We start from the raw sequence: 24,073 nt of genomic DNA on the forward strand, positions 1-24,073 counted from the left end.
TATGACCCAGTGTAGGGGAATGCCAGGGCCAGGAAGCGGGAGTGAGTGGGTTGGTGAGCAGGGGAAGGGGGGAGGGCATAGGGGGAGGAAATTTTTGGAGGGGAAACCAGGAAAGGGGATAATATTTAAAATGTAAATAAAGAATATCTAATAAAAATAAGAAAAAAAAAGAATGAGGATCTACTGGTTGGTTTTTGTTTTTGTTTTTAAGACTTATTTTATTTTATATGTGTGTATGCTTGTGAGTCTATGTCATGTGTGCATGGGTATCCACGGAGAAAAGAAGAGGGCTCAGGTCTCCTGAAGCTGGAATTACAGGCAGTTGTGGGCTGCCTGATGTGGGGCTGAGAACCAACCTCAAGTCTTCTCTAAGTTCAGGATGTACTCCTAACTGCAGAGACCTCTCTCAAGTTAGGTTCTATTGCTGTATTTTTAATTAATTAATTGATTGATTAATTATGAGTTCCTGTTGTATCTGCACTTAATCCTTGGTGTAGCTTTCTTCACTTCTGTGTTGAGGGAATGAACTGTCCTAATTTCTTAGCCCCCATGTATTATACTGACCTCATATAAGGTCTTAAACAATAAGTTTGAGGCTCCATCTAAGACAGGTATTCTCAGGTCATGGGTCGTGACCCCTTTGTGGTTGAACTATCCCTTTCATAGCGGTGTCTGGGAACATTGGAAAACACAGATATTTACATTACTACTTATAACAGTAGCAACATGACAGTTATGAAGTAGCAACAAATAATTTTATGGTCGGAGGGGTGACCACAACATGAGGAACAGTATAAAAGGGACATTTCTGTTAATGACAAGCTATAGCAATGGGTAAAGTATTACTCATTTCCAAAGAGGGGGAAATGTGGGGGTCTGCCGAGATGCTGGGACTCACTTCCACATTCTGTCACTTCTGGGGTTTTCATTCTCTCCTCTCTTCTTTCTCTCCCCTTGGGGATTACTTCAGTATTCTAAATATGTCCTCTCCCTCAGCCACAAACACAGACGTGAACAACACAGACAACTGGGGGTAGGCCAAGATGTCAGACCAAGTTCTCTCGGAGAGAAACTGGATGTGGATTCGATTCCTGAGTCGTTCTAAGTAGGGCTCTTCCCAAATCTTACTTCTGAAACCAAAAAGCTGGAAGGTTGAATGGCCCTGCATCAACCTGTTTGTGGAAGTAACTCGCTTATGAAAGAGTCAGGAGAGAAATTCAAGTAGGTTTTAATGATCTGTCCCATTGTAATGACCTCATATTTCAACATGTAGATGTTGTTTCACTCGTGCCTTTAAAGAAGCACTTTAAGGAACGAACACAGTACTGCGAATGTTCATTCATGAGATATGTTTTGTTTGTGTGTCTATGCGTGTGATATGGCATGTGTGTGTGTGTGTGTGTGTGTGTGTCTGGGCACACGCACACCTATGTGTTCATGGGTAGAGATCAGAGGACAGTGTCAGGCATCTTCCTCGCTTGCTTTGCCCCATAATTTGGAACCAGGGTCTCTCAGTGATGGACATGGAGCTGGCTGTTTTGGCTATTGTGTCTGGCCGTTTGTTGCCAGGATCTGCCTGTGTTTGTCATCCAGGACTGGGACTGTAAGATGCACACATACACAGTTTTAATGTGGATGCTGGGATCTGAACTCAAGTCCTCACATCTGCCTAGCAAGCACTGCATCCTTTAAGCCATTTCTCCATCCCTTAAGATACATCTATTTAAAAAAACAAAACAAAACTCTCCAATATGGCATGAGCTGGTACTTATATCTTGGAGTGACATTTTCAGTAACAGCCCTCCCTTTTCCTCCCCCTCAAGTGGCCTTGATGACCAATAGTCCAGCAAAATCATAACTATCTTTTCAAAGACTAGAATTATGGCCCAGAAGTGACTGCATTTTGAAGACTCCCTTGCAGCTCGTGGGATCAAGTGTGAAGATTCCCTTGCAGCTAGTGGGATCAAGTGTGTCATTTTAACCAATAAAGTATCAACAAAAAAGACATGTTTCTTTGGGACTGAGGGATTTGATACTATCGCATTTCCACTCCCTAACTCCTTTGTAAAAGCTGCCTAAAGGTGCTTCAAGCTGTAGGTCAAAAGCCCAGTGCCTGATTCTCATCAAATGCTATCACATTGCAAAACATCAGCCTTGACCGAGGGACCAGTGCTGGAGGCTTAGATACACAAGGGCTTAATTTCCATTGTGTGAAGCCTCTGAGAGCCTGGTCTTCACTGATACAGAAGGGAAAGTTGATTTTGTGAATTAACATATCTAACTAATTAATTAATCAATCAATCAATCAATGTAGAGTAGTATCTACATTGGATCTCATGGTGAAGATGCCTACTAAAGGCACACAAAGGATAAACTTGTGGCACACAATGCAAAAATGGGGGACTGGAGAGATGGCTCAGTGTTTAAGAGCACTGACTGCTCTTCCAGAAGTCCTGAGTTCAATTCCCAGCAACCACATGGTGGCTCACAACCATCTGTAATGGGATCTGATGCCCTCTTCTGGTGTGTCTGAAGACAGCAACAGTGTACTCACATACATAAAATAAATAAATCTTTAAAAAATGCAAAAATGGAAAAATATGGCATTTTAGCACAGGGATTCACTATATATCATCTCCAGTTTTAAACTTATGTGCCAAATCGGAGAGAAAAACCCTTGAAGTAGACCAGGTGTGGCACTGAGGCCTGTAACTCCACCACAGGGACCCAAAAGAGGACTTGCGAGCTGCAGTCCTGCTTGGGTTTACATTGCAAGATCCTGTTTCTAGAACAACTCCTTTAAGTGCAGGGTAGCCATGCCACCTACAGTTTCAACAGCTCACGGATTAAGAACGGCCAGGAACTGAAAACAGCCTTCCTTTGTGTTGTTATCTTTTCTTCTTTCAGTAGAAAGTCTAGGGTGACCTTGGAGTCAGGATCAGGTAATAAAAAGCTAAAGCCTGTGTTAACTTGGACCCTCCCCCCTCCCCTTGTTCTAACTTAAAAGTAAGCAATCACTTTTAACCTTTGATTCATTCCTGGAGTACAGAGAAATTATCCTAGATTAACCTGTGGGTTTGTGTGTGGCTTTTTGTTAAAGTTTGTGTGTGTTCTTTTTTTTTTTTTTTTTTTTTTTTTGGTGAAAAAGTTAATAATAGGGACTTGAATGAGGCCTTTAGAGAAAGTGAGCCAGTGAGAACGTACTGTAGTTAGTGCCCCAACAATTTATGACTTCACACCCCAATAAGAAAGCTCAGGACTGCACTCCCTAAAAGCAAGGTCAGGACCACATCCCCAATAAGTCAAGTTTAGAACTGCACACCCCAATATGCCAACCCAGGACTTCACATCCCAGTAAGCTCAGGACTGTGGTGCAGACACCAGAGAGGAGAGAGAGCTGAGGAGAACTGACAATGCCTCTTGCCTTAGATCTGAAGAGACAGCCTACGCCTAGAGCTGACGCTAGGGTTTTAGCTAGATTTCTCAACTACATGCTCAGAGGGGCCTTCAGACTGGGCTGTGAATGGGAGAGCGTTTGTTTCCAAGCGTTTACTGATCTATTCACTAGTTTCCACGGTGGGGGTTTTCTCTCCCTTGATGTGAGGTGTTTGAGAGCAAGAGAAGCTAAGTTGATATTTTAGCTCTATTTTTTCATGCCAGGCACCCAGTCAGAGGTTCAGGAAAGAGTGTCTACCTCCCCCTGACCACGATGAACCCACTTTCTTTGTAAAGAGTTAAGAAATTGGCTGAGGATGAAGTCTGGGTGGTGTTTTAATATTTCCTTATAGGAAAGAGTCTCCCTGCTAAGAGTTTCTGAACAGCCTGCAAATCTATTGAGAGGAGAGGTATGTGGACCAATCACAGTGCCCCTCATATGTAAATGAAGGCATGGGTCTGGGCCAATCAGCGCACACAGCTCATGTGAAAATGCGAGTTTGCATTTCATCACTTAGTCTTGCCTTGCTAGCACTGGTTGCAGCTGTCGCTCTGCTGTGCCACCGGGGGAGGTGCTCTCTGCCTTTGGCCTAGGTTGAAATGGTAGTAAGTTCATATCTAGCCAGGTCTTGTGATAGCAAAATGTATGATATAAACACTGTGAAACCGTCCTGCTGGCACTGCTCCTGAGGGACTGATGCAGCAGCAGCAGCTATGTGTGTGATACAGCCGTTGTGTGTCTTCCAAGGTATTCATAGAATGTTCAAAATGGCCGAAGTCCCTGAAGTCCCAGTAAACTAGGACATCTGACATCTCTAACCTGACTTTTCTTTGCTCTTTCTTCTCTCAGAGGCCAAGCTAGTCATTGGTGGAGGGTCATACCAAGCTACCAGTGGGTTAATACTGCTTAGCAGTAGGACTTTATGACCATCAGCTGACAGATGTGAGTCACAGGAACTGCGGTTTGCACTGTTTAATTGAAAGATATTTTACATACCCGTCAAGTATCTTTCTTTGCCTCTTGGTGTCTTGTATCAGACAGTTTCTTCCCGCAAGGAAAAAAAAAATGTAATGTCTGCCTACTCATTATATTGCCTTCATTTAAAAAAAATTAATTTCTTTCCCTTTGGATGTTTCTCTCAATCTATCTTCTGTGTGTACATTATTTCCCAATAAAAGGCTCACAGAATTGAAAGAGTCAAAGGTATTGTTATCACTATCCCTGCCCTCTGAGTATAAAGCCAAACCAAGTAGAGACTGACACAATGGCCTTAAGCCAGCAAGACCCAATAATAGCAGGCTGGCATAGCAGCATAGGTCTGTAACTCCAGCAATCTGAAGGCTAAGGAGGGAGGATCAATGCCAGCTTGTGTTACAGACTGAGTTCAAGACCGACTGACCCCAGCTATGTAGTGAAACACTGTCTAAACAAACAAGTCAAGAAAGAAATGCCTAGCTGAGAGCTTAGAGGGTTGATGGGTTATAGAAGAGGAATAGTTAGTTTACTTTGGAGGTGTGGTCCTGGTAAATTGACGTTCTCCAGCAGATAGTCCCACACCCATGATTAAATGGCCATCATAAGTGACATGATGTTGGGAAAGTGTGTGTGTGTTGGATCCAGGAGGAGTTCAGGAGAAGATGAAGGTGAACGCATCCAAAATACATTGAATGCATTTATAAAATTCTCCAAGGATTAGTAATAATAATAATAAAAAAGGATAAAAAATATAAAGGATTATAAAAAATATCTATGCGTTCCAGACAGCCAGGTTTGCATAATGAGTTCCAGGGTAGCCAAGGATACATAGTAGGACCCCATCTCAAACACAAACAAACAGACCCAAACTGATAAGAGCAAAGCGGCACTTACCCCTTATCATGGTACAATTCCATCATGTGGCAAGAAGCGTAGGGAGGCAGAACTCCATTATAAACATCTAGCGCCATCTGCAGGCCACTCACGGTAGTGTCGTGCTGCAGAGATTGGAAACAAGCAATTTTACTGTTTGCTCCCTGATTCAGATGTACAGACTTCAACCTGTGTAGGATATAGTGACGGCTCCTGATTCCTCCACACTCCCAGTGAAAACATAGAAGAGGGGAAAGAATGAGCTTCTCTTGCGCGTCTGGGCAGTAGGATGGACTCATCTATTGGTTTTGTTTAAAAGATGAAAAAAAATGGCTATCCAGAGAAATTAGGCACCTTGCTTTGTTTCCTAAGTAGAATAAATGTGAAGCCCATCTTCTTGTTTTAAGTCCCATGCCTGTAGAGGGCCTTCCTGCTTCTTCATGATGTATTGACTTTCAACACATTAAAAAAAAAAGTCCGGGGCATGTGCTAAGTTACATTTCCCACATAGTTGCAACATCTTTGATTTTAAAGTTGAAGAAGAGTATAGGAGACCAAGGATGTTGAGAGAGGTTAAAGATGTAGGGAAGTGGCGAGTGTAAGATTTAAAAAGTAAATGATGAATGCCGTGGTTGTTGACATCAGAGTGGTTTTTGGTCTTTTGGCATGGGTGAGCTATGTAATCTTAGGTAAACGGTACCTTGCATTTCTATAAAATGGAAGAATATTTGAACTGTCTGAGGCTGGGGCTATATAACTCAATTGGTACAGTGCACAAATCCCTGGGTTTAATACCAGTATTGGGGAAGGGTTTTACACACACACACACACACACACACACACACACACACACACACTTAGTGCATACATCTGGGTGCCTAAGCTGTATGGCAGTGCACACATATTCAAAAGGAGTTAGGACCAAAACAGTAAGAAAAGAAGACACAAGGCTGAGACTCTCTGTAGGATGCACACAGGTTAGAACTGGAATCCCATTTAGAAACGTTACACAGATGTCAGCATTGTCTAATCTCAGGCCCACTTCTCTCTCTCTCTCTCTCTCTCTCTCTCTCTCTCTGAAGTGCTTTCCTTCCTGTGTGGGCTGTTTCTCTAGTCATTTGCATTCAGAGTCCCTGATGGGAATAACATCCTTGTGTCTTCAGGCACCTTTCCTTTTCTCCAGACAAACCATAGCTTTCTGCATAACCCAGCTGACCCTCCCTTCTCCCGTTGTCATCCTAGTTTTGTGCTGCACCTCCATTTAGCCCTCAGCAGGCACAATCTTCTACACCATATCCATCTTCAGCTTCCAGACACCCTCAGGAGGATGCACTCTCACAGTGCTGACCCGTTATACCTCCCCTGAACAGTCTTCCCCAGTGAACACCTTTCTGTGGCTTTTCACACATTACCACAACTGGCATGGAGAACAAAATGGCCCTTAAAAGCCTTCTAGCTCAAATGGTTCGCATTGTTTGAAGGCTGTCCAACAAAACAGTGATGCTAAGAAGTCTGTGCTGTCCAGCCCAAGAGATGCTGCCTGCGTGGCTGCGTGGCCTCATGGCTGCAGGACTGCGTAAGCTCCAAAAATGTGGACAATGCAATTGAGGCCCGTAAGCCTTCTTTTCTTCTTCCTTTTCTTTTTTCCCCTTCTCCTTCCCTTCCTCTCCCTCCCTCCCCAACCTCTGTGTGTCTTTCTGTTTTTAAACAGGGTTTCAGTATACAGCCCAGACTAACTTAGAACATTCTCTGTCAGTGAGTCTCAACTTTCCTAGTGGTACAACCCTTTAATACGGTTCCTCGTGTTGTTTTGACCCCACAATAACAACCTTATTTCCTTACCATTTCATAACCGTAATTTTGCTACTGTTATGAATTGTAACATAAATATCGGATATGCAGGCTATCTGATATGCAACCCCCGGGTAAAGGTCACACATCCCCAAAGAGGTCTCGACCCACAGGTTAAGAAACACTGCCTGGTGGGGTCCAGACTTGCCTTGGACTCGGCAATCTTCCTGTCTCAGCCTTCTGGTTAAAGGCTGGGATTACACGCAGGAGTTACCACACTTAGCCTGGTGCTTTGTTCTATGTAATTATGGTCGGCTTAGGCTTAAACAGTTGCATGTAGCTACAAAGTTCTATATCAGGTAGACCAGTGTTATTTGTTATTTTTAAATTCGATGCCAGAGTCCCACACTCCCAAGAGGAAGTGCTTACTGTCCCCTTTCTCTTAATGATTGAGGTCTGTCTAATACAGGATGCCTGATGCATCTCTTTCCCATGCCCTGCGGCAGAAGGTTGGCTGGCTGCCTCCTTGGAAATGCAAAAGCACTTGCTTGTGGTGGATTTCCTGTTGCTTTGTCTGGTGTGTATGACTGCGACTGTCTTGTTGTCGGTATTAGTATTACAGTGTAACTTCCACCAGGGCAGAATGATGTCTTTAATTCTAGATGCTTTGTGATGAAGACACCAAGATGACGATGTCCTACACCTGAACATGGATGTCTGTGCTAAATGCACACAGAGATACTTACTGCGGAGTACATGACCAGCTTTTTGTACTTCTGTGGCTGAGTTGCAAGCTTCATGTTCTTGAGGATCTCATTGACCAGGACGCCTTAAAGGAGACAAGATCAACAGAACTGAGTCAAGCATAGGCTTATACAGTGGTCTGTGGGCTTCTTGTCTAATCACAGCTGACAGTTCTATCTGTTTCGAGTTATCAGACTGGACAAAGACTTAATCTTGGTTCATAATCTGCTGCATGCCAAGCTGTGTGATTTAGGTCTTGTGGAGCTGAAACTCAGAGGCATCCGTGCCTTACACAGCTTGGAGAGGGGAGCTGAGTGGGCTCCTGAGCCCTCTCCTAGATTTGCTTTCATTAAAGTCCAAGTTAGGGGCTGGTGAGATGGCTCAGTGGGTAAGAGCACCCGACTGCTCTTCCAAAGGTCCGGAGTTCAAATCCCAGCAACCACATGGTGGCTCACAACCATCTGTAACGAGATCTGACGCCCCCTTCTGGTGTGTCTTAAGACAGCTACAGTGTACTCACATTAAATAAATAAATCTTTAAAAAAAAAAAAGCCCAAGTTAGGAGGCTGATACCCTTGGAAGTTTCCATGCTTTTCAGACTATATAGACAGTTCTGTTGTTAGCCTTTTTCAAAGTCAGCCTGAGATGATGGCATGACAGATACTTGAATCTTCACCTCTGGCTTCTACTTGTTATTAGCCAGACCGGTGGGAGGCCATGGGAGAAAGCAACACTCCATATATACATAGACATAGACATAGACATACATATACATATATATATATATATATATATATATATACATACATACAGATCATGGACTATCTCCTATGGACCATTTCTTTAGCTTAGCCAGGGTGTGTGTGTCTCACCACACACACACACACACAAAGAGAGAGAGAGAGAGAGAGAGAGAGAGAGAGACTACATGTGGTCAGCCAGCCTTGTTAGCTTCCTCATAGCACATTTGCAGACTCGATCTTCATTTCCTTTCTATCTAAACACTGGACTCTTCTGAGGGGTTGAGTGAGGTAGACTAACAACTGCCACTTCCAGTTTGTCTGTAGACAGTGAAGGCTGGGGATGGGGTAGGGGTGTAGACACCCAGCAATGGCAGAGTCTACTTTGAGGATATACTGCCTCAGAGAGGCCCCCTTGCTCCCAACCTTCTCTGTTGAGGAATCTCCAGAGAGTTGAGTCCTTGAAGCCTTGTTGGTGTGTGTGTGTGCTCTGGCTCAGGAGTGGGTCGTGGTGATGTTTATTTTTGGTAAGGAGCAAAACTGAAGGCTCTGACTGTAATCCCCACAGTCTGTAGGACTTTCAGAAATGCATAACAAACAGTTATAACAGGCCAGGAACCATGCTAAGTGAGCCAGACACAGTCCCTGTCCCCTAGAAGGCTCATGAAATAGTTAGACCTAGGCATGTGGGTTGATAACTTAGCAAAGGTGACCTCTTCCCTTTGTGGATGCTGGAATTTTTTGGCTGTGAGTGGAAGAAACTGGATGCTGCATCTTGAACAGGTCCACGTCTCTGGCCCAGGGAAGGCTACCCCATAGAATACTTAGGGCACTTCATATTGTTCTTCAAGCCCCATCAATCCTAAACTTAGTCGCTGAGTTTCTGAGAACCATGAAAACTGCCTTCAAGGAGCCGTTGGCCCTTTGTCAACAGGGGCCTTTGTGTCAGGTTATAGCCTGGCAGTGAAAATGGTACCCCCTTTAGTTCTGGGGAAGTTCTCTTCTTGTTCTGATGACTGTAAGCACCCTTAGGGCCTGGAATTCTACTACACTGATGGATATGTGGGGGAATGAGACTCGGCAAGGCTTAGCAACATGTCCAACGTTACGTAGTGTGTAAGCAGAAATGCTGGGCGTTGGACAGTGTAGCAAGATGCTCATCCTAGGTTTTTTGTATCCATTCTTTACTAAATCAATAAATCAGATAACAATCACTGATTAAAAGGCATAAACCCTACTTATTAGACTCCTTATCTACATACGGCAAAGATTAGCAAACTTTTCTTTTCCATACAAGGCCAGATAGTAAATGCTTTAGATTTTATGAGGCACAGGTAGGTCTGTGGCCACTACTCCGTTTTATAGTGGTACCAGGGATGTCGCTATAGGTAAAGCAGAATATGAGTGAGGCTATTTCAGTAAAACCTTATTAGAGTTCCCTTTGTAACCACTGCTGGAGCATCAGCCACCAATCCCTTTGTGACTTCTGACTCCAATGGGCCTTCCCCATTTGGAGGATGAATACTGACTTCCTGTCTCTCCGAAGGGCTAGGCAGAAGTGCTGGGTTCATCTTTGCCCACCAGAAAGGGCAATGATGTTCAGTTTATACAAGGATGCCATCAAGGTCAGGTGACTGGCACGATAGAGCAGGTTCTCAGGAAGGAATGGGTGTGGTGCAGCGGGGAGAGGCTAACAGCACAACTGTCGGAGTGGATTCATGGCACTTATCGAGGGGCTAAAACCATACAAAGCTCTGAAACAATCCTGGAACGGAAAGCCAGATCTTGCCAAGTAGGAGTAGAAGATGAGAGCACCAGGAATGAGCAGTGGGGCAAACACAGGGAGAGAGCAGTAGTGTAGATGGCCTAGTGTAGACAGCCTTCACTAAAGCTGGATAAATACAATGTAGTGGGAACTTATTTACAAAATCAGGCTCAGGGCTGAATTCAGCTCGCAGGCAGTTATTTGCCAGTCCCTAGTCTATGGCAAGAATAGACAAATGTTCCTGAACTACACTTGGGTACTTGGGTTTGGGAGGTGTGATGGTTTGTATATGCTTGACCTACGGAGTGGCACTGTTTGGAAGTGTGACCTTGTTGGAGTAGGTCGGTGTGGGCTTTAATACCCTCACCTTAGCTGTCAGTATTGGGCTAGCAGCCTTCAGATGAAGATGTAGAACTCTCAGCTCTGCCTGCATCATGCCTGCCTGGATGCTGCCATGTTCCTGCTTTGATGATAATGGACTGAACCTCTGAACCTGTAAGCCAGCCCCAATTAAATGTTGTTCTTATAAGAGTTGCCTTGGTCATGGTGTCTGTTCACAGCAAAAACCCCTAACTAAGACAGGAGGTATGTATGGGTGCATCTTACTGAATACTGTCATCCACAAAACAAAATATAAAACAAAAGTTTCAGCAAATGTGAGATGACACTGATCACCCCCCACCCCAGGTGTTCTGTATTGCTGTGTCCTCAAGGCTTTCTACGTAGGCCTGTGCCCAGCTGCTTTATCATTCAATCACCACGCAGTTGACAACTCTCCCTCCCTCCTGCCTCTCTCTGTCTCTGTCTCTCTGTCTCTCTGTCTCTCTCTGTCTCTCTCTGTCTCTCTCTGTCTCTCTCTGTCTCTCTGTCTCTCTCTCTCTCTCTCACACACACACACACACACACACACACACACACACACACACACACGTACCTAACGGGATTGTAATAACAGGCTAAGAGGATGTATTGTAAAACACCATGCAGGAAGCTGGACATGGTGGTACATGTCTCTAATCCCAGCACTTGGGAGGCAGAGGCAGGCAGATCTCTGTGAGTTCATGATCAGCCTGGTCTATGTAGAGACTTAAATGCTATCCAGAGCACAGTGAGATCCTATCTCAAAACAACAACAACAACAACAACAACAACAACAGAAATCCCATGCAGGAAATAAGTTTTCTAGCTAATCAAGGGCTGACCAGAAAACAGGTCAGGTGTGTTCACATGAGTGCCAGCCTTTATAATCCAAGAGCAGACATCTCAGAGAAGGACCTTTCTGAAGCGGACTCTCCCTCATTCCTGTCTTGGCCTGTTTACATCAACATCCTTGCAGGCCCCCGTATCCATCCATCCTGGCTTCTTTCTTCTACTTCCCTATCCTGCTTTTAAGGGCCCAGCACCCTCTTTACTGGCTTTGCCTTCATGATGGGAAGGTGTCAAAGACTACAGCCATGAAGTGGGATCACTGATCAATGTCGCGATGTCTTTCAAGGCCAGCGGACGACATCATTTAAACTTGTCTACTGTTTGCGAAACATATCCAGCTTTTGCCAAATGTCACACTTGTGCTTCACCCTGTCAGCTACCAGACACAATCCACTCTCCTGGAACCCAGACATAAGTCCTTAATTATTTTCTCTGGAAGAGATGGAAAAGACCATTTTGTCTTTAGCCCAAAACTTTCATTTCCAGAAGTAAACATTCCACCAGAGTGGGCAGTGCCAGCACAGTGTTGGAGGACAGTGTGTTAGGCACCGGGCGCTGTTTGGGCTAAGTCTCTTAAACATACATTCGCTTTAGTAGTCAGTGTCTCCTGCATACTGTTCTTAGCATATCTGCAAGAGGATAATAAAGTGATCTGTGTAAAACCAATCGCTGGGTGGGTGACCAGACTAGAACTCAGACCCAGACTGTCCAACCCCAAACCCAACATTCTCTTTTTGTTTGACAAAAAATACTCACCCCCTTGGAGTCGAGATTTCTCTTTCTGCTTGTGAATTCCATAAAGTGACAGCAGAGATAATTCTGATAACTCTTTCAACTTAATCATGGCGTCCTCGGTGGCCCAGGAGGGCAAGGTGAAATTGTGAACACTCTGCAGAAAAGGGAACAGAGGAAAATGTGTGCACACAGTTGTGAGTTATGACCTCCTTTGTTGAGTTCCATTCCCCACTTCACCCTACAAGTAGGGCAAGCAGGCCTGGCAGCCTCAACCCAGGAATTGCCCCCTTCAGATTGGATTGGCCTTAGGTAGGTCTATGATGCATTTTCTTAATTGGGAATTGATGTGAGAGGGGCCAGCCCACTGTGGGCAACGCCACCCTGGTGGTGGTCTTGGGTCGCATAAGAAAGCTGGCTAAGCGTGAGTCAGAGGGAGAAAGGCAGTAAGCTACATTCCTCTGTGGTCTGTCTCTAAGATAAAGGCAAAAAAAGCATAGAGGGTCAGATGCTGTAGCCTGAAAATCAGAAGGACTTTCTTAAGAGGCCAGTTTTAGAAGTCTACCTGTTTCTGGAATTTTCACAAGTATAATACAAGCTTCTAGTTCGCTGGCTGGGGGAGCATCCGTACCCCATGCACAGTGAACATTTACTAGTAAATGTTTGCTAATTGTATGATGGATCTGCAAGCAACAAAGATACAGACCTTGTGCAGATGTTTATTACCTATTAGGAAGCATTGTTAGAGTTCCTTTGCTTTCAAAAGTTGGAGAATGGGAAGGAGGAAGAAGAGGAAGAGAAAGAAGAAGAGAAAGAGAGGGGGGAGAACAAGGAAGAGAAGAGGTTATGAGAAGAGCAGAGTGAAGTAAAGAGATGCAGAAGGAAGATGCAGGGAATGTGACAATGACCCCAGGTAACATGGGCTCATCACAGAATAACTCAGGTCAAACCATATGAAGTTGCTGGGGTGTGGCTCAGCAGTAAGGCTTGCAGGAAGCATGGCCCTGCCTTGGCCTTAATCTCCAGGACAAGCAAATGAACAAATAGAAAACTATAGTAAAGGGGAAGGAGAAGAGGAGGAGGAAGAGGAAGAGGAGGAGGAGGGGGAAGAGGAGGAGGAGGAAGAGGAGGAAGAAGAGGAGAAGAAGGAGGAGGAGGAAGAGGAGAAGAAGGAGGAAGAGGAAGAGGGAGAGGAGAAGGAGGGAGAAGGAGGAGAGGAAGCAGCAGCCATCAGGACAAAATGAGGAGCCTTAAAAAATGCTGATGATAAAGAGAAAGGATGGGAGAATGCATGGCTGGGTCACCTGACTTCCACAGAGATGGGTAAACTGTGTCATCTCTCATCAAGACGGATGTAGGAGGGGAGCTCCTGCCCTGCATACTCATGGTGACCTCCATGTCAAAAGTGGGCATGAGGTATGCAGTGGTCAGAACTTTGCTCCAAGATACAGGAATAAAAGTTACTCCGTTTGACCAGAAGGTGGAGCCCGGTGAATGAAAAGCATCGCATGCGGACTATCTAGTGCTCTATTATCCATCTAGGAAGATGATTTCAGTTGCACCACACAGGGAGTTCTTTCCTTGGAAGGCCACGTCGGGCAGCCTGGCTTACGGTTGTCTGAATTGTTTTAATATCCAGAAAGCTGGCAAATTTCCTCCCCCATATATATAAATAAAGCAACATCACAATATTGCTCCCCCCGCCCCCACCATTAAATCCAACAACAGGAACCTGGCATTCCAGTGTGACTGCGAAGTAAATGACTAGAAATGTTTTGAAGAAAAGCACATTTGTTTGCCGTTTTCTAAAGGGCAAACGCATAAGTAATGGGAGAAGAGAAGTGCAGATTCTCAAGTTTATATACGGAAATCCTGAGCCACGCTGCAATACCAAAGGCCAGCAATACCAAAGGCCATCTAAGCAGCACATTTTTTTTTTTTTTTTTTTTTAGAAAGAGGGAAATGAGTTTACCAGATTCGGGATATGTATCAAATCATAAAACCAGATTGCAAATGAATCTTTGATAAGTTCTCTTACCTCGCAGTATAAAGGGTCATAAACCTTACTCCAGATTCCGAAAAGATCCTTGTCGTCGAATCCCGACAGCGACGACAAGGTGTCCAGGAAGCTCTGCAACACAACCAGATAATTGCGGCTAAGGAATCTGACCTGAGCTTACTCCTTATAGTGCCTTAAAGTGGCAGGTACAGGCTGGGTTATGGCCACGTGTTCCTGGTTTGCGCTAGCGGCTGACAGGAGCACTCTGCCTGGGTGAAGTATCACACATGCAAAGGAGTATCCCGAAGGGAGAAGAGAAAGGATGGGCAAAGCACCGAAGTCTCTGGTTACAGAACTGAGCTCTGGATGGAGTGCAAGCATTTCCCTCACTAGAAGGGTCTACATTGTCACCACGTGACTCATGTTGGCCTGTGAGCTTGGCAGCCATTTCTAGGAAGTCTTTTGGAAAACAGTTTAAAGGATAAATTTCCAAGAGACTATCTCTTTTCAATGTTAACCTCAACAGACTTCATCAAATAAACAAAAATAATTGTTAAAAAAACATCCCATTGCTGAGGCTGGGAAGATAGCTTGGTTTCTAGAACTTAATGTGAAAAGCCACACTTGGTGGCATGAGCTTGTAACACGGCATCGAGGAGGTGGAGACTGAGGGTTCCTGGGGACTTCTAACCAGCCATTCCAGGCAAAGGGTAAGCCCTAGTTCCCAGTGAGAGACCCTGTCTCAAATAAACAAAGTGGGTGGTCTTGAAGACTCGAAGTTGAATATGACTCTGGGCTCTCTATATAAGTGTACACAGATGGCATAGAAGAACACACACACTGATGCAGCATGCACATACACACAGGCATAGAAGAACACACACACACACACACACACACACACACACACACACACACACGCACACACACACCTGCATGTGTACACACACCTACCCCTACCTAGATACGAAAGATGGTTCCTATCCTTTCTGGCTAAAGCACAAAACTCCAGAGTGCATGATTTCTTAGAGGAACTCTGTCAAGCTCTTCAAGGGCAACTTATTCTAATGCTAGTTTAACTGCTCGGGACCATTAAAAAGAGAGGAAAAACTTTCCAAGTGTTTATGTGTTAGTCCTGATACCAATGCTAACGGAGAGTGCTCAGAAATTAAAATGGGTTCAGCATCACTTGTAAATACCAACACAGAGCAAAAAACATTAGCAAATACTACAATTTCACACAAAAGGAAAAGGCTTGATTTGAGAAATGTAAAGAGAAATGTTCAATTCTAATAAATCTCAGAGTACAGTTAATAAAGTCATTGATCTAAAGGGGGAGACGATTACATTGAAACATCTATCATAAGGTTAAGAAATTAATTGGTTAAAGCACTCACGACATCAGAGAAGATAGATAAATTTAGTTTAGTTTTAGTTTTTTTTTTTTTAAGATTTATTTATTATATGTAAGTACACTGTAGCTGTCTTCAGACACTCCAGAAGAGGGCATCAGATCTCATTACAGATGACTGTGAGCCACTATGTGGTTGCTGGGATTTGAACTCAGGACCTCTGGAAGAACAGTCAGTGCTCTTAAGCGCTGAGCCATCTCTCCAGCCCTAGTTTTAGTTTTGAGACAGGGTTGTTATGTTTACCCTGGCTTGCCTAGAATTCTCTGTGTAGTCCAGGCTAGCCTGAAACATACGATTTTCTTCCTGCCTCTGCCTCCTACAAGCTGAGATTATAGATGTGTTACCACCATGCCGAGGGACTGGATACATCGTCAGCTTAATAACAAAGAAAGAACTACTATATCTTGACTCAAAAGTTAGTGCACTTAACGGTAGACAATGTATAAATTAAGAATATGACAAATGAAGCTGACTACAACAGTGTTGTGTAACATTGTGCTGTAGCTACTGGTCATAACAAGCAGGCAAGAGAAGCAACCAGAGAGGCAGATACTGGAAAACTGGAGATAAATCACTGCTATTTACAGATATTGTAAACTGGAACAGATAGACCCAGTGTAGAAAGACTGGCTGGAGAGATGGCTTAGCGATAAACGTGTTGCTTTGGCAAAGGATCCATGGTCAGTTCCCAGCATTCACCTGATGGTTTAACATCCTCAGGGACTCCAGTTCCGAGGGAACGGAGGCCTCTCTGACCTCTGCAGGCGGCAGGCTTGCACGTGGTACACACTCATATGCGTAGGCAAAGCAATCATACACATAAAACTAAAAAGTCTTTTAAAATATGTTTAAAACATTTAAAATTATGCAAAAATACACGGCAAGAGCCTAAAATGATCTTTAAGACAAGTACAAAGATACCATTATTTTTTTTAGAAAAAGTTCCACATCTAATGGTTATAGATCCTCCCTAATTTAGCATAAATTTAATATTATCTCTATAAAGCCACCAAAGAGTTTAATATATTTGAAACTAGGGGAACATGAATATTCAGAGAAGAATAAATCTCCCTTTCACAGCCCATATTTCTCCTAGCATCCCTTGGCTTCCCTTTTCCCTGTCGTATATGTGATTGTAGTATATGCTATAGTGGCATATGTGATTGTAGTATATGCTATTGTAGTATACACGATTGTAGTATACCTGTTATAGTATACTGGCTGATTCTACAGTTTAAAAAGAAGCTAAAAGTACAATGTAAAGAAAATTCAGAACAGAGAGGAGCTGGGTGTGGAGGTGCAGGCCTCTAATCATAGCACTTGGGAGGCAGAGGCAGCAGATCTGGGGAGTCTGAGGCCAGCCTGGTCTATGTATGAATTTCAAGGCAGTCATGCTATATAGAAAAATCTTGTTTCAAAAAAGGTAAAAACAAAAACAAAAAACAAAAAAACAAGCAAACAAACCAGTAAGGGAGGGGTGACAGTTGACTTTAGATACTCAGACAGCTCACTAAGTTCCAATAAACCATGGTCTAATAAATAATCAGAACAAGAAATAGAATTTAAGTTCTTGAAACGGCCTCCATCCACGAGGAGATTTTCATATATGGGAGCTCAGATTGGTGAGAAAAGATGAGTGGGTTAGCAGAGAATGGCGAACCACATAGTGTTTGTAAAGGTAATTGATCACAAGTGAGCCACACTTCCAGGAAAGAAATAAAAATGCGTTACGGTAAATCAGTAAATTAAGATACTGCACATTTTTTAACCAAAAAAACAAAAACAAAAAAAAAAGCCGGGCGGTGGTGGCGCACGTCTTTAATCTCAGCACTTGGGAGGCAGAGGCAGGCAGATTTCTGAGTTCGAGGCCAGCCTGGTCTACAGAGTGAGTTCCAGGACAGCCAGGGCTACACAGAGAAATCCTGTCTTAACACCCCCCCCCCAATAAAAAAAGATACTGCACATTTGCCAAAGCCTGAGGAAATACTTTTCCTACAAATATAAAACATTTTATTAAGCAATGATGATGATCATCATCACTTTCCTGTGCACGGGAGAACTGGAAGACCCCACAGAAAACAATGTCACTCGTGACCTGCTTGAGGTCATTGAGAGACCACCATATTCTACTGTGCTTTTGATGTTTTCTAATTCTTGGACCGTAGAGATGTGTAACTGACTCAAATGGTTACTTTTTTTTTTTTAATCCAAATTATTATGCCTACCTTATGTGTTATCCTGAAAAGGGAGTCCTTCCCAAAAGGGAAGAATATACTCAGGCTTAGGAAGATGAGGGCTTCGGTCCCTCAGCCTCCTCAGAACAAGCATTCATTCTCATGCACCAGGCACCTGTCCAGGACATGGGCGAAGCCTGGGAGGGACCGGCCTGGCCTCTGTGCTGGCTGGTGACCGCCACACAGGGAAAAAGACCCAGGTCACACCCCAGAACATGCTAGAGGGCACTAACTTTATATGGATGAAGCCTCTTCAAGAATTCCTCAGATTTTAAAGTCTCACTCTTGAGTTCTTCAAAACGAGGGCAGTCTCTGAAAGGCAGGTACAGCAACTGCGGACAAAAGAAAAAACAAAACAGAGCAAAACAAAATGTAAGCCCTTGATTATTCAAGCAAGAGCCCGCAGAGACTCGGTGCCAACCCTTTAAGCCTCATTAGGTCTAAAGCAACCTTAAAAGATCCATGTGTCCTTTGAACAGAGGTTCCAAAATCAGACACAACAAGGCAAATGGTCTCCAGGTCCCCAGGCAATAGGGCGTGTACCCTGATGCCGAAACTGATTTATTTATTTTCCTTTCATGAACTTGTTGCTGGTAAATATCCACAGGGGTTCATTTTCCGTGTGGATGACTGTTATCTTGCGCTAAGTGCCCATCTGTGCGTGCCCTCTCTTCCCCGGAAGTGAGGCAAAAATAAATTAGAGGCTTGGGATAGAATCTTAAAGGAATCAACTGCTCATCGATTTCGTTCTAGGCAGTCTGCGCTGCCAAAATAAGAGTGTGTGTTAGATGTGTGGGAGATATAATTAAGAAATCTATTAGGAGGGCAAAATGATCGTCATAACATTGGTGTACGTTTCACAATCGCTCTGAGCTCCAACTGTGAGTCATGAGTTTGTTTCGTGGCTCTAAGGTTCACCCACTCTGTTTCTATAGCCCTTCATGAGGAGTGCCATCCCAAGGCCGCCTGCTCTTCAATCCCTGAAGTTCTGAAACTCAGTGTGTAGAGGGTCAGCCTCATCTTCAATCATTTCCTTTTGCCAGTCTCTCTATTTCTGCCTGAGATCAAGTTTATAAACCTGCTTTTGTAGGCGGTCAGGAGAATCGGTCTACTTCCAAACTAGATCTAAAACAGACCCTTCTGTCATCTCCATTGTCCACCCCCAGTCTGGACTCAGGCTCTGTGTTTTAGTCACTGTCCATGCATGCTTCCTGTCTGGTCAACTTCGGTCCATCCCACTGACTTCTCAGTCCCTTGTCCCCAACAGAAGCCACACTCCTCTTTAAAGGAGTCCCAAAGACCAAATCATTTGGGTGGGTCTTAACTACCACAGACTTTCATTTTACCTGCAGTCAGATCCAAACTTGCCATGGCTTCTAAGGGTCCTTGTGAGGTGACTGGTGAAGGACAGCTAGTTCTCTACCCTGCTTCCCCACAGCCTATCTTCTCACACTGTCCTGTCCTTCTGGTCCACCTCATGCTTCCAAGCTATCCAGTCTCAGCCACTACAGTAACTTATTTCCTTCTTCCAAGGGACTTATCACAACCTGAAAGCACTTTATTGCTGTTCTTCTTTATTGTCTATTTCCAATAAGATAGTAATCTCAAGTGAACTACACTCCCCTTTGTCACACTCTTCGCTGCAGTGTCTACAACCAGAACTAGGATGCTGTTGTGTTAGTCGATGCTCAGAAAGCTTTTAAGTTGCGTCCGGTCTGTCCTCTCTGACTCTGCCTGCCACCTGGTTTTATTTTTGTTTCCTTCCTTTTTACGACCATGGAATCTCAGACATTCGCTTCGTCATCCCTGAATGACATCAACAATTAGCCTCCAGGGCGCCCACATCTTTTCCTTCTAAGCATTGTTGGGACAGTGGCTCAATATACCACACATCACACCCAGGCAGCTCTGAGAAATACACGCTGTCACGTCGTCTCCTACCTCTGAGATCTAGTCAGTCTCACCTTCTGTGAGGACCTGAATCCCTGCCCTGTGGCCCTTCTTGGAACTCCTTCAGTATGTGCAGCTGGTGTTGAAATCATCACCCACCATCCTGTAGTGTGTCACGTGCTTGATACATGCTGAGTTTCTTTCATCAGACTGATCTAGGCACGGAGCTTGATCGGATATGCGTCGTTCAGCACAGCCGGGAGAATAGCCTAGTCTTTTTTTTATCAATTATGTTAATTTTTTTCATTGATCAGAGAACCTGGCTTCCCTTAATGAAAAAGAAGCCATAACCTGTGGATAGATATTTTATTTTCTGTTTTCCTCTCCATCTCCCTCGCTCTCTGTTTCTTTTCTCACCTTCCAATAGCCCCAGCATCTTTATTGTGTAATTTGATTACCAGCTGTCTGGATTACAAGCTGACTAGCTCCTTTGCTTTGCATTGGTTTGATACTGCATTCCAGGCATTATTTCTATAGAAAAGCCTGTGGTAAACATGATTTTTTTTTTGGTAAGTATTGTTCACAACAATTTTGTTCTTGTTGTTGTTGACAACATTTTTAGACCACTGGTAATATGATGCTCCCCTGCTGGTTCTGTGAAGATATGGATATAAATACATTATTCTGTTTTTTTTCCCTGAATTATTAGGAAAATGGTACTAGTACCATTAACTTTGAGTAGGGTTTACAGGGGAGGCACTGCTTCTACACAAAGCATTTTGAAAAATTCTACAAAGCAATCGTAGAACTCATATAGCCATTAAGTCAAATCTCTAGGAGTATAGATGGCAGAGGAGACTAGTATGTCCCGGAAGTTCCTGGGAAAGGTTCCGGTCAATGCTAATAAACAGAGTCTGAGATGCCATTGCTACTTGGATGTTTTCTATTGAAGTCATGAGTTGGAAGCTTGGTCTTCTGTGAGGCTATGCTGAGAGGCTGAACTGTGAGAAGTGACTGGGTCACAAGAGCTCTGCCCTCGGGGATGGATTCATGGATCTTTATGGGTAGGAGGGGATTTATTATAGAAGCAAATGTTCTTGGCTATACTTGCTCTGCCGCAGCATCTGACATCCTCGGCCAGGTCACAACCCAGCAAGAGGCCTTCGCCTGATTCTGAGCAGATGTTGGTCTCATGCTTTGAACCTCAAGTCTTCAAAAGTGTGACCTGAATGAACCTCTGTATTTAGATAAGTTATCCAGTCTACACTGCTCAGTTATAAAAACATGCAATGGTTAAGTCTATAATTAAGGAGTGGCTCTTTGTTCCAAACTGGTTAATCTGTATTACATTCTTATACCTTACAATGGAAGGTTAGATTTATTTATCTATTTTTTTTTCTAAATACCAGTTTCTTTGAAAAGGTTAGATTTCTTGGTCACACCTCACCCCGTATGAGTAAAGTTGAGTTTCTCTCAAATAGTTCCTTTTAAGCAACTTGGCACAGGATGCTATATCTCAAACTTGGCTGCCCATAAAATTATTTAAGGAGATTTTAAAAACATGGATGTTGGGCCTGAGGAGATGGCTCAGCAGAAAAGAGAACTTGTTGCTCTTCTACAGGACCAAGGTTCTATACCCAGCATCCACATGGTAGTTCACAACCACCTCAAATTCCAATTCCAGGAGATCCAACTCCCAAGGGTACCAGTCACAGCCATGGTGTATACACATGAGGTGAAACACTCATAAACATATAATAAAAGAATTTTAAAAGATACTGATGTAAGGACCCCCACCCTCAGACACTGACTTGTGAGGAATGTCCCTGTCATTGGACATTCCGAAAACTCTCAAGGTGGTTCCTGGAGGCTGCTAAGCCTGAGAGCGACAGTTTCACAGGAAGATGATGCTTCGGAATGGGAGAGGCCCACGATTGATCCTTGTTAACTAGCAATGGCTACTAGACAACATTTTTGTTTTATTTTGTTTTGTTTTTAACCTTTCTGAGTATTTCTTTTGCTCCAGAATGTAAAACTCTCACAAGAGAGGAGTGTTTGATGGACAGGGAGATCTTTGGGTATTTGGGGGAGATAGGAAACCTATGTTGGGCTCTAAAATCTTAAGGATTGAAGGCAGAACACTGGTGTGTGTGTGTGTGTGTGTGTGTGTGTGTGTGTGTGTGTAGACAGAGAGAGGGAAATTACCAAAAGTTGGAATGGCAATAAAGCAAAATAAACCCAAGGAAAAACTCAGCTCCTAGCCTTGCTTGTCTGGGCCCTTTTTTGTCCTATGTATCCAGGCTGCTTCATCTGTAAGTCCCCAGTAGCCTGATTGTCTCCTCCTGGATCACCCAGGATACTGACCCGATCCTCAGAGAGAGACACGGTGTGCACTGGGATGGGCTGCCAGAGCAGTCTAGGATTCCAGATGCTGATCCCCTCTGGAGGAAACAGGGCTGCAAGGTTTGTCATAGCACTCATCAAAGTCCTGTCGACATCTGTGCTCCGGATATAAATCTAGAGTGGGAGAATTCAACGCAGATGGAAAATTAGAGAAAACTCGAGGTTTTCTTTCCGTGGGGTTGACAGGGTGTCAGGGAAAGAGCTGGAAAGGGGCATAAGCTATCAGCAAGCACTGTGGGACCATCACCATCCTATCTGTCACGAGAGGGATAGTCCTAGGAAAATACAATGAGATGAGGCAATCTGTAGTCCAACTGTTGACCCGTGACACTAAGACAAAGTATTTACACAGGTACCCATAAAAACTTGAACTAAGATTCACCAATTTTTAGGGAAAATAGTCCCACAAAAAGAAGTACAATTATAAACAAGACCTCCAACTTGTATAAATTCTCTAGAAAATAGGCAAAGGTGTAAATTCGTCATATGCATGAGGAATTATTTTAATTTTGTTCAGGAGTCAAGGTTCAATGTTCCGGTTCCCCAACTTACCTGATCATGCTTATAGGTGTCGTTCAAGAATCTTCCGTATCTTTTCCTTATATAACTTCCAAGTTCGTAGTGCTGTTCCATGCCCCACTATGGGGAAAGAAAATAAAAAGGAAGGTTAGGAAAAGTATCCATTATCATAGAAATGTGTCTCTTCTTGTTATATACAACATGATCATGGTGTGCACCACAGTTTCACAGCAAAACCACCTATTTAAACTAAGGCAAGAGAGAACAGTTGCTGTAGTCAGGACTCCCTGAGAATACTCCTTCATCTTTGTTAGCACACAACGTAGAGGCTTGTGTATAGCACGCATCAGTTGATAGTTGGTGATTTATCTAGGTAAAGCCTTCATCTCAGGTGTGATAGAGGGAACCATGAAGGTAGAACATTCAAAGTGACTGGATGACCATTTTGTAGGGATTTTTGTGAATGAAATCCAGCCATCTGTTGAAATTGAACTGGCTGAATCTTAAGGTCCCTCTCAACCTTATTAGCAAATGGACTGATTTATTACAATCACTGTCTATTGCTGGCTCATAAAAAAGAAATTAAAGCTTGTTACTCAGGGTGTGGTTTCTGGATCTGCAGGACTGGTATCACTTGGGAGCATGTTAGAATCAAATTCTTGGGTTCTACTCTTGATGTATTGAGCTAGACACTTTGGGAGTGGGGCTCAGAAATCTTTTTAAAAAAATTATTTTTATAATTTGATGTGCAAGAGTGCTTTGCCTGCACGTGTATCCATGCAGCACACGTGTACCTGGTACCCACAGAGATCATGAGATCACATCCCCTGGAGTTAAAGCTGGTTGTGAGCCATCATGTGGGTGTCACTTATTAGACCTGAATCGTCTCCCAGAACAGCAAGTGGTCTAACCACTGAACAAACCCTCCAGCCCCAGGAATCTGTCTTTAACCACCTCTCTCAGAGAGTTTGGTGGATCACGGAGATCAGTCTTAGCTCAGTGGTTCTTGAGCACTGGCATACAAGAAAAGTACCCAAAGCACTGTTTGAACTTCGATTCCTTCAAACCTCCCCCTAAGATTCTAGCTCCCTGTATCTTGGATGTGGCCTGGAACCAGCTTTTAACAGGGACCCCAAATGATTCAGGCTCAGGGAACAACGTGCCATGCTTTGAGAAGCACTGCATTTAGGTTCGTCGTTCATCCAGGGCCTCACCAGAGAGTCACAAGGTTGTGGTTACCCCAAAGCTATTGCTTGACAGACTTGCTCATTTGCTCATCTCTTCGAAGCATCTCTCCCATCACCTCTCATCAAAGATAAGGATAACTGTTGGGCAGGAACAATATACCATG

The 24,073-nt window shown here is 43.8% G+C and overlaps 1 protein-coding gene across 2 annotated transcripts in view; it reads right to left on the bottom strand.

Annotated features, from left to right (window-relative positions):
- The window catches only part of Acp3 (acid phosphatase 3), a 50,709-nt gene that overhangs the window by 14,080 nt on the left and 12,556 nt on the right, over positions 1-24,073 (bottom strand). For both annotated transcript variants that reach the window (XM_021172578.3, XM_021172579.3), the window contains exons 3-9: positions 22,756-22,842; positions 22,165-22,317; positions 18,144-18,242; positions 14,304-14,396; positions 12,290-12,422; positions 7,822-7,904; positions 5,306-5,409 (exon numbers count right to left, since the gene is read on the bottom strand). In XM_021172578.3, coding sequence (XP_021028237.1) covers positions 5,306-5,409; positions 7,822-7,904; positions 12,290-12,422; positions 14,304-14,396; positions 18,144-18,242; positions 22,165-22,317; positions 22,756-22,842 — 752 coding nt within the window. The remainder of the gene's footprint in view (positions 1-5,305; positions 5,410-7,821; positions 7,905-12,289; positions 12,423-14,303; positions 14,397-18,143; positions 18,243-22,164; positions 22,318-22,755; positions 22,843-24,073) is intronic.

This window comes from Mus caroli, unplaced genomic scaffold (assembly GCF_978045245.1).
Source record: "Mus caroli unplaced genomic scaffold, Mus_caroli_1 scaffold_11, whole genome shotgun sequence".
NCBI lineage: Eukaryota > Metazoa > Chordata > Mammalia > Rodentia > Muridae > Mus > Mus caroli.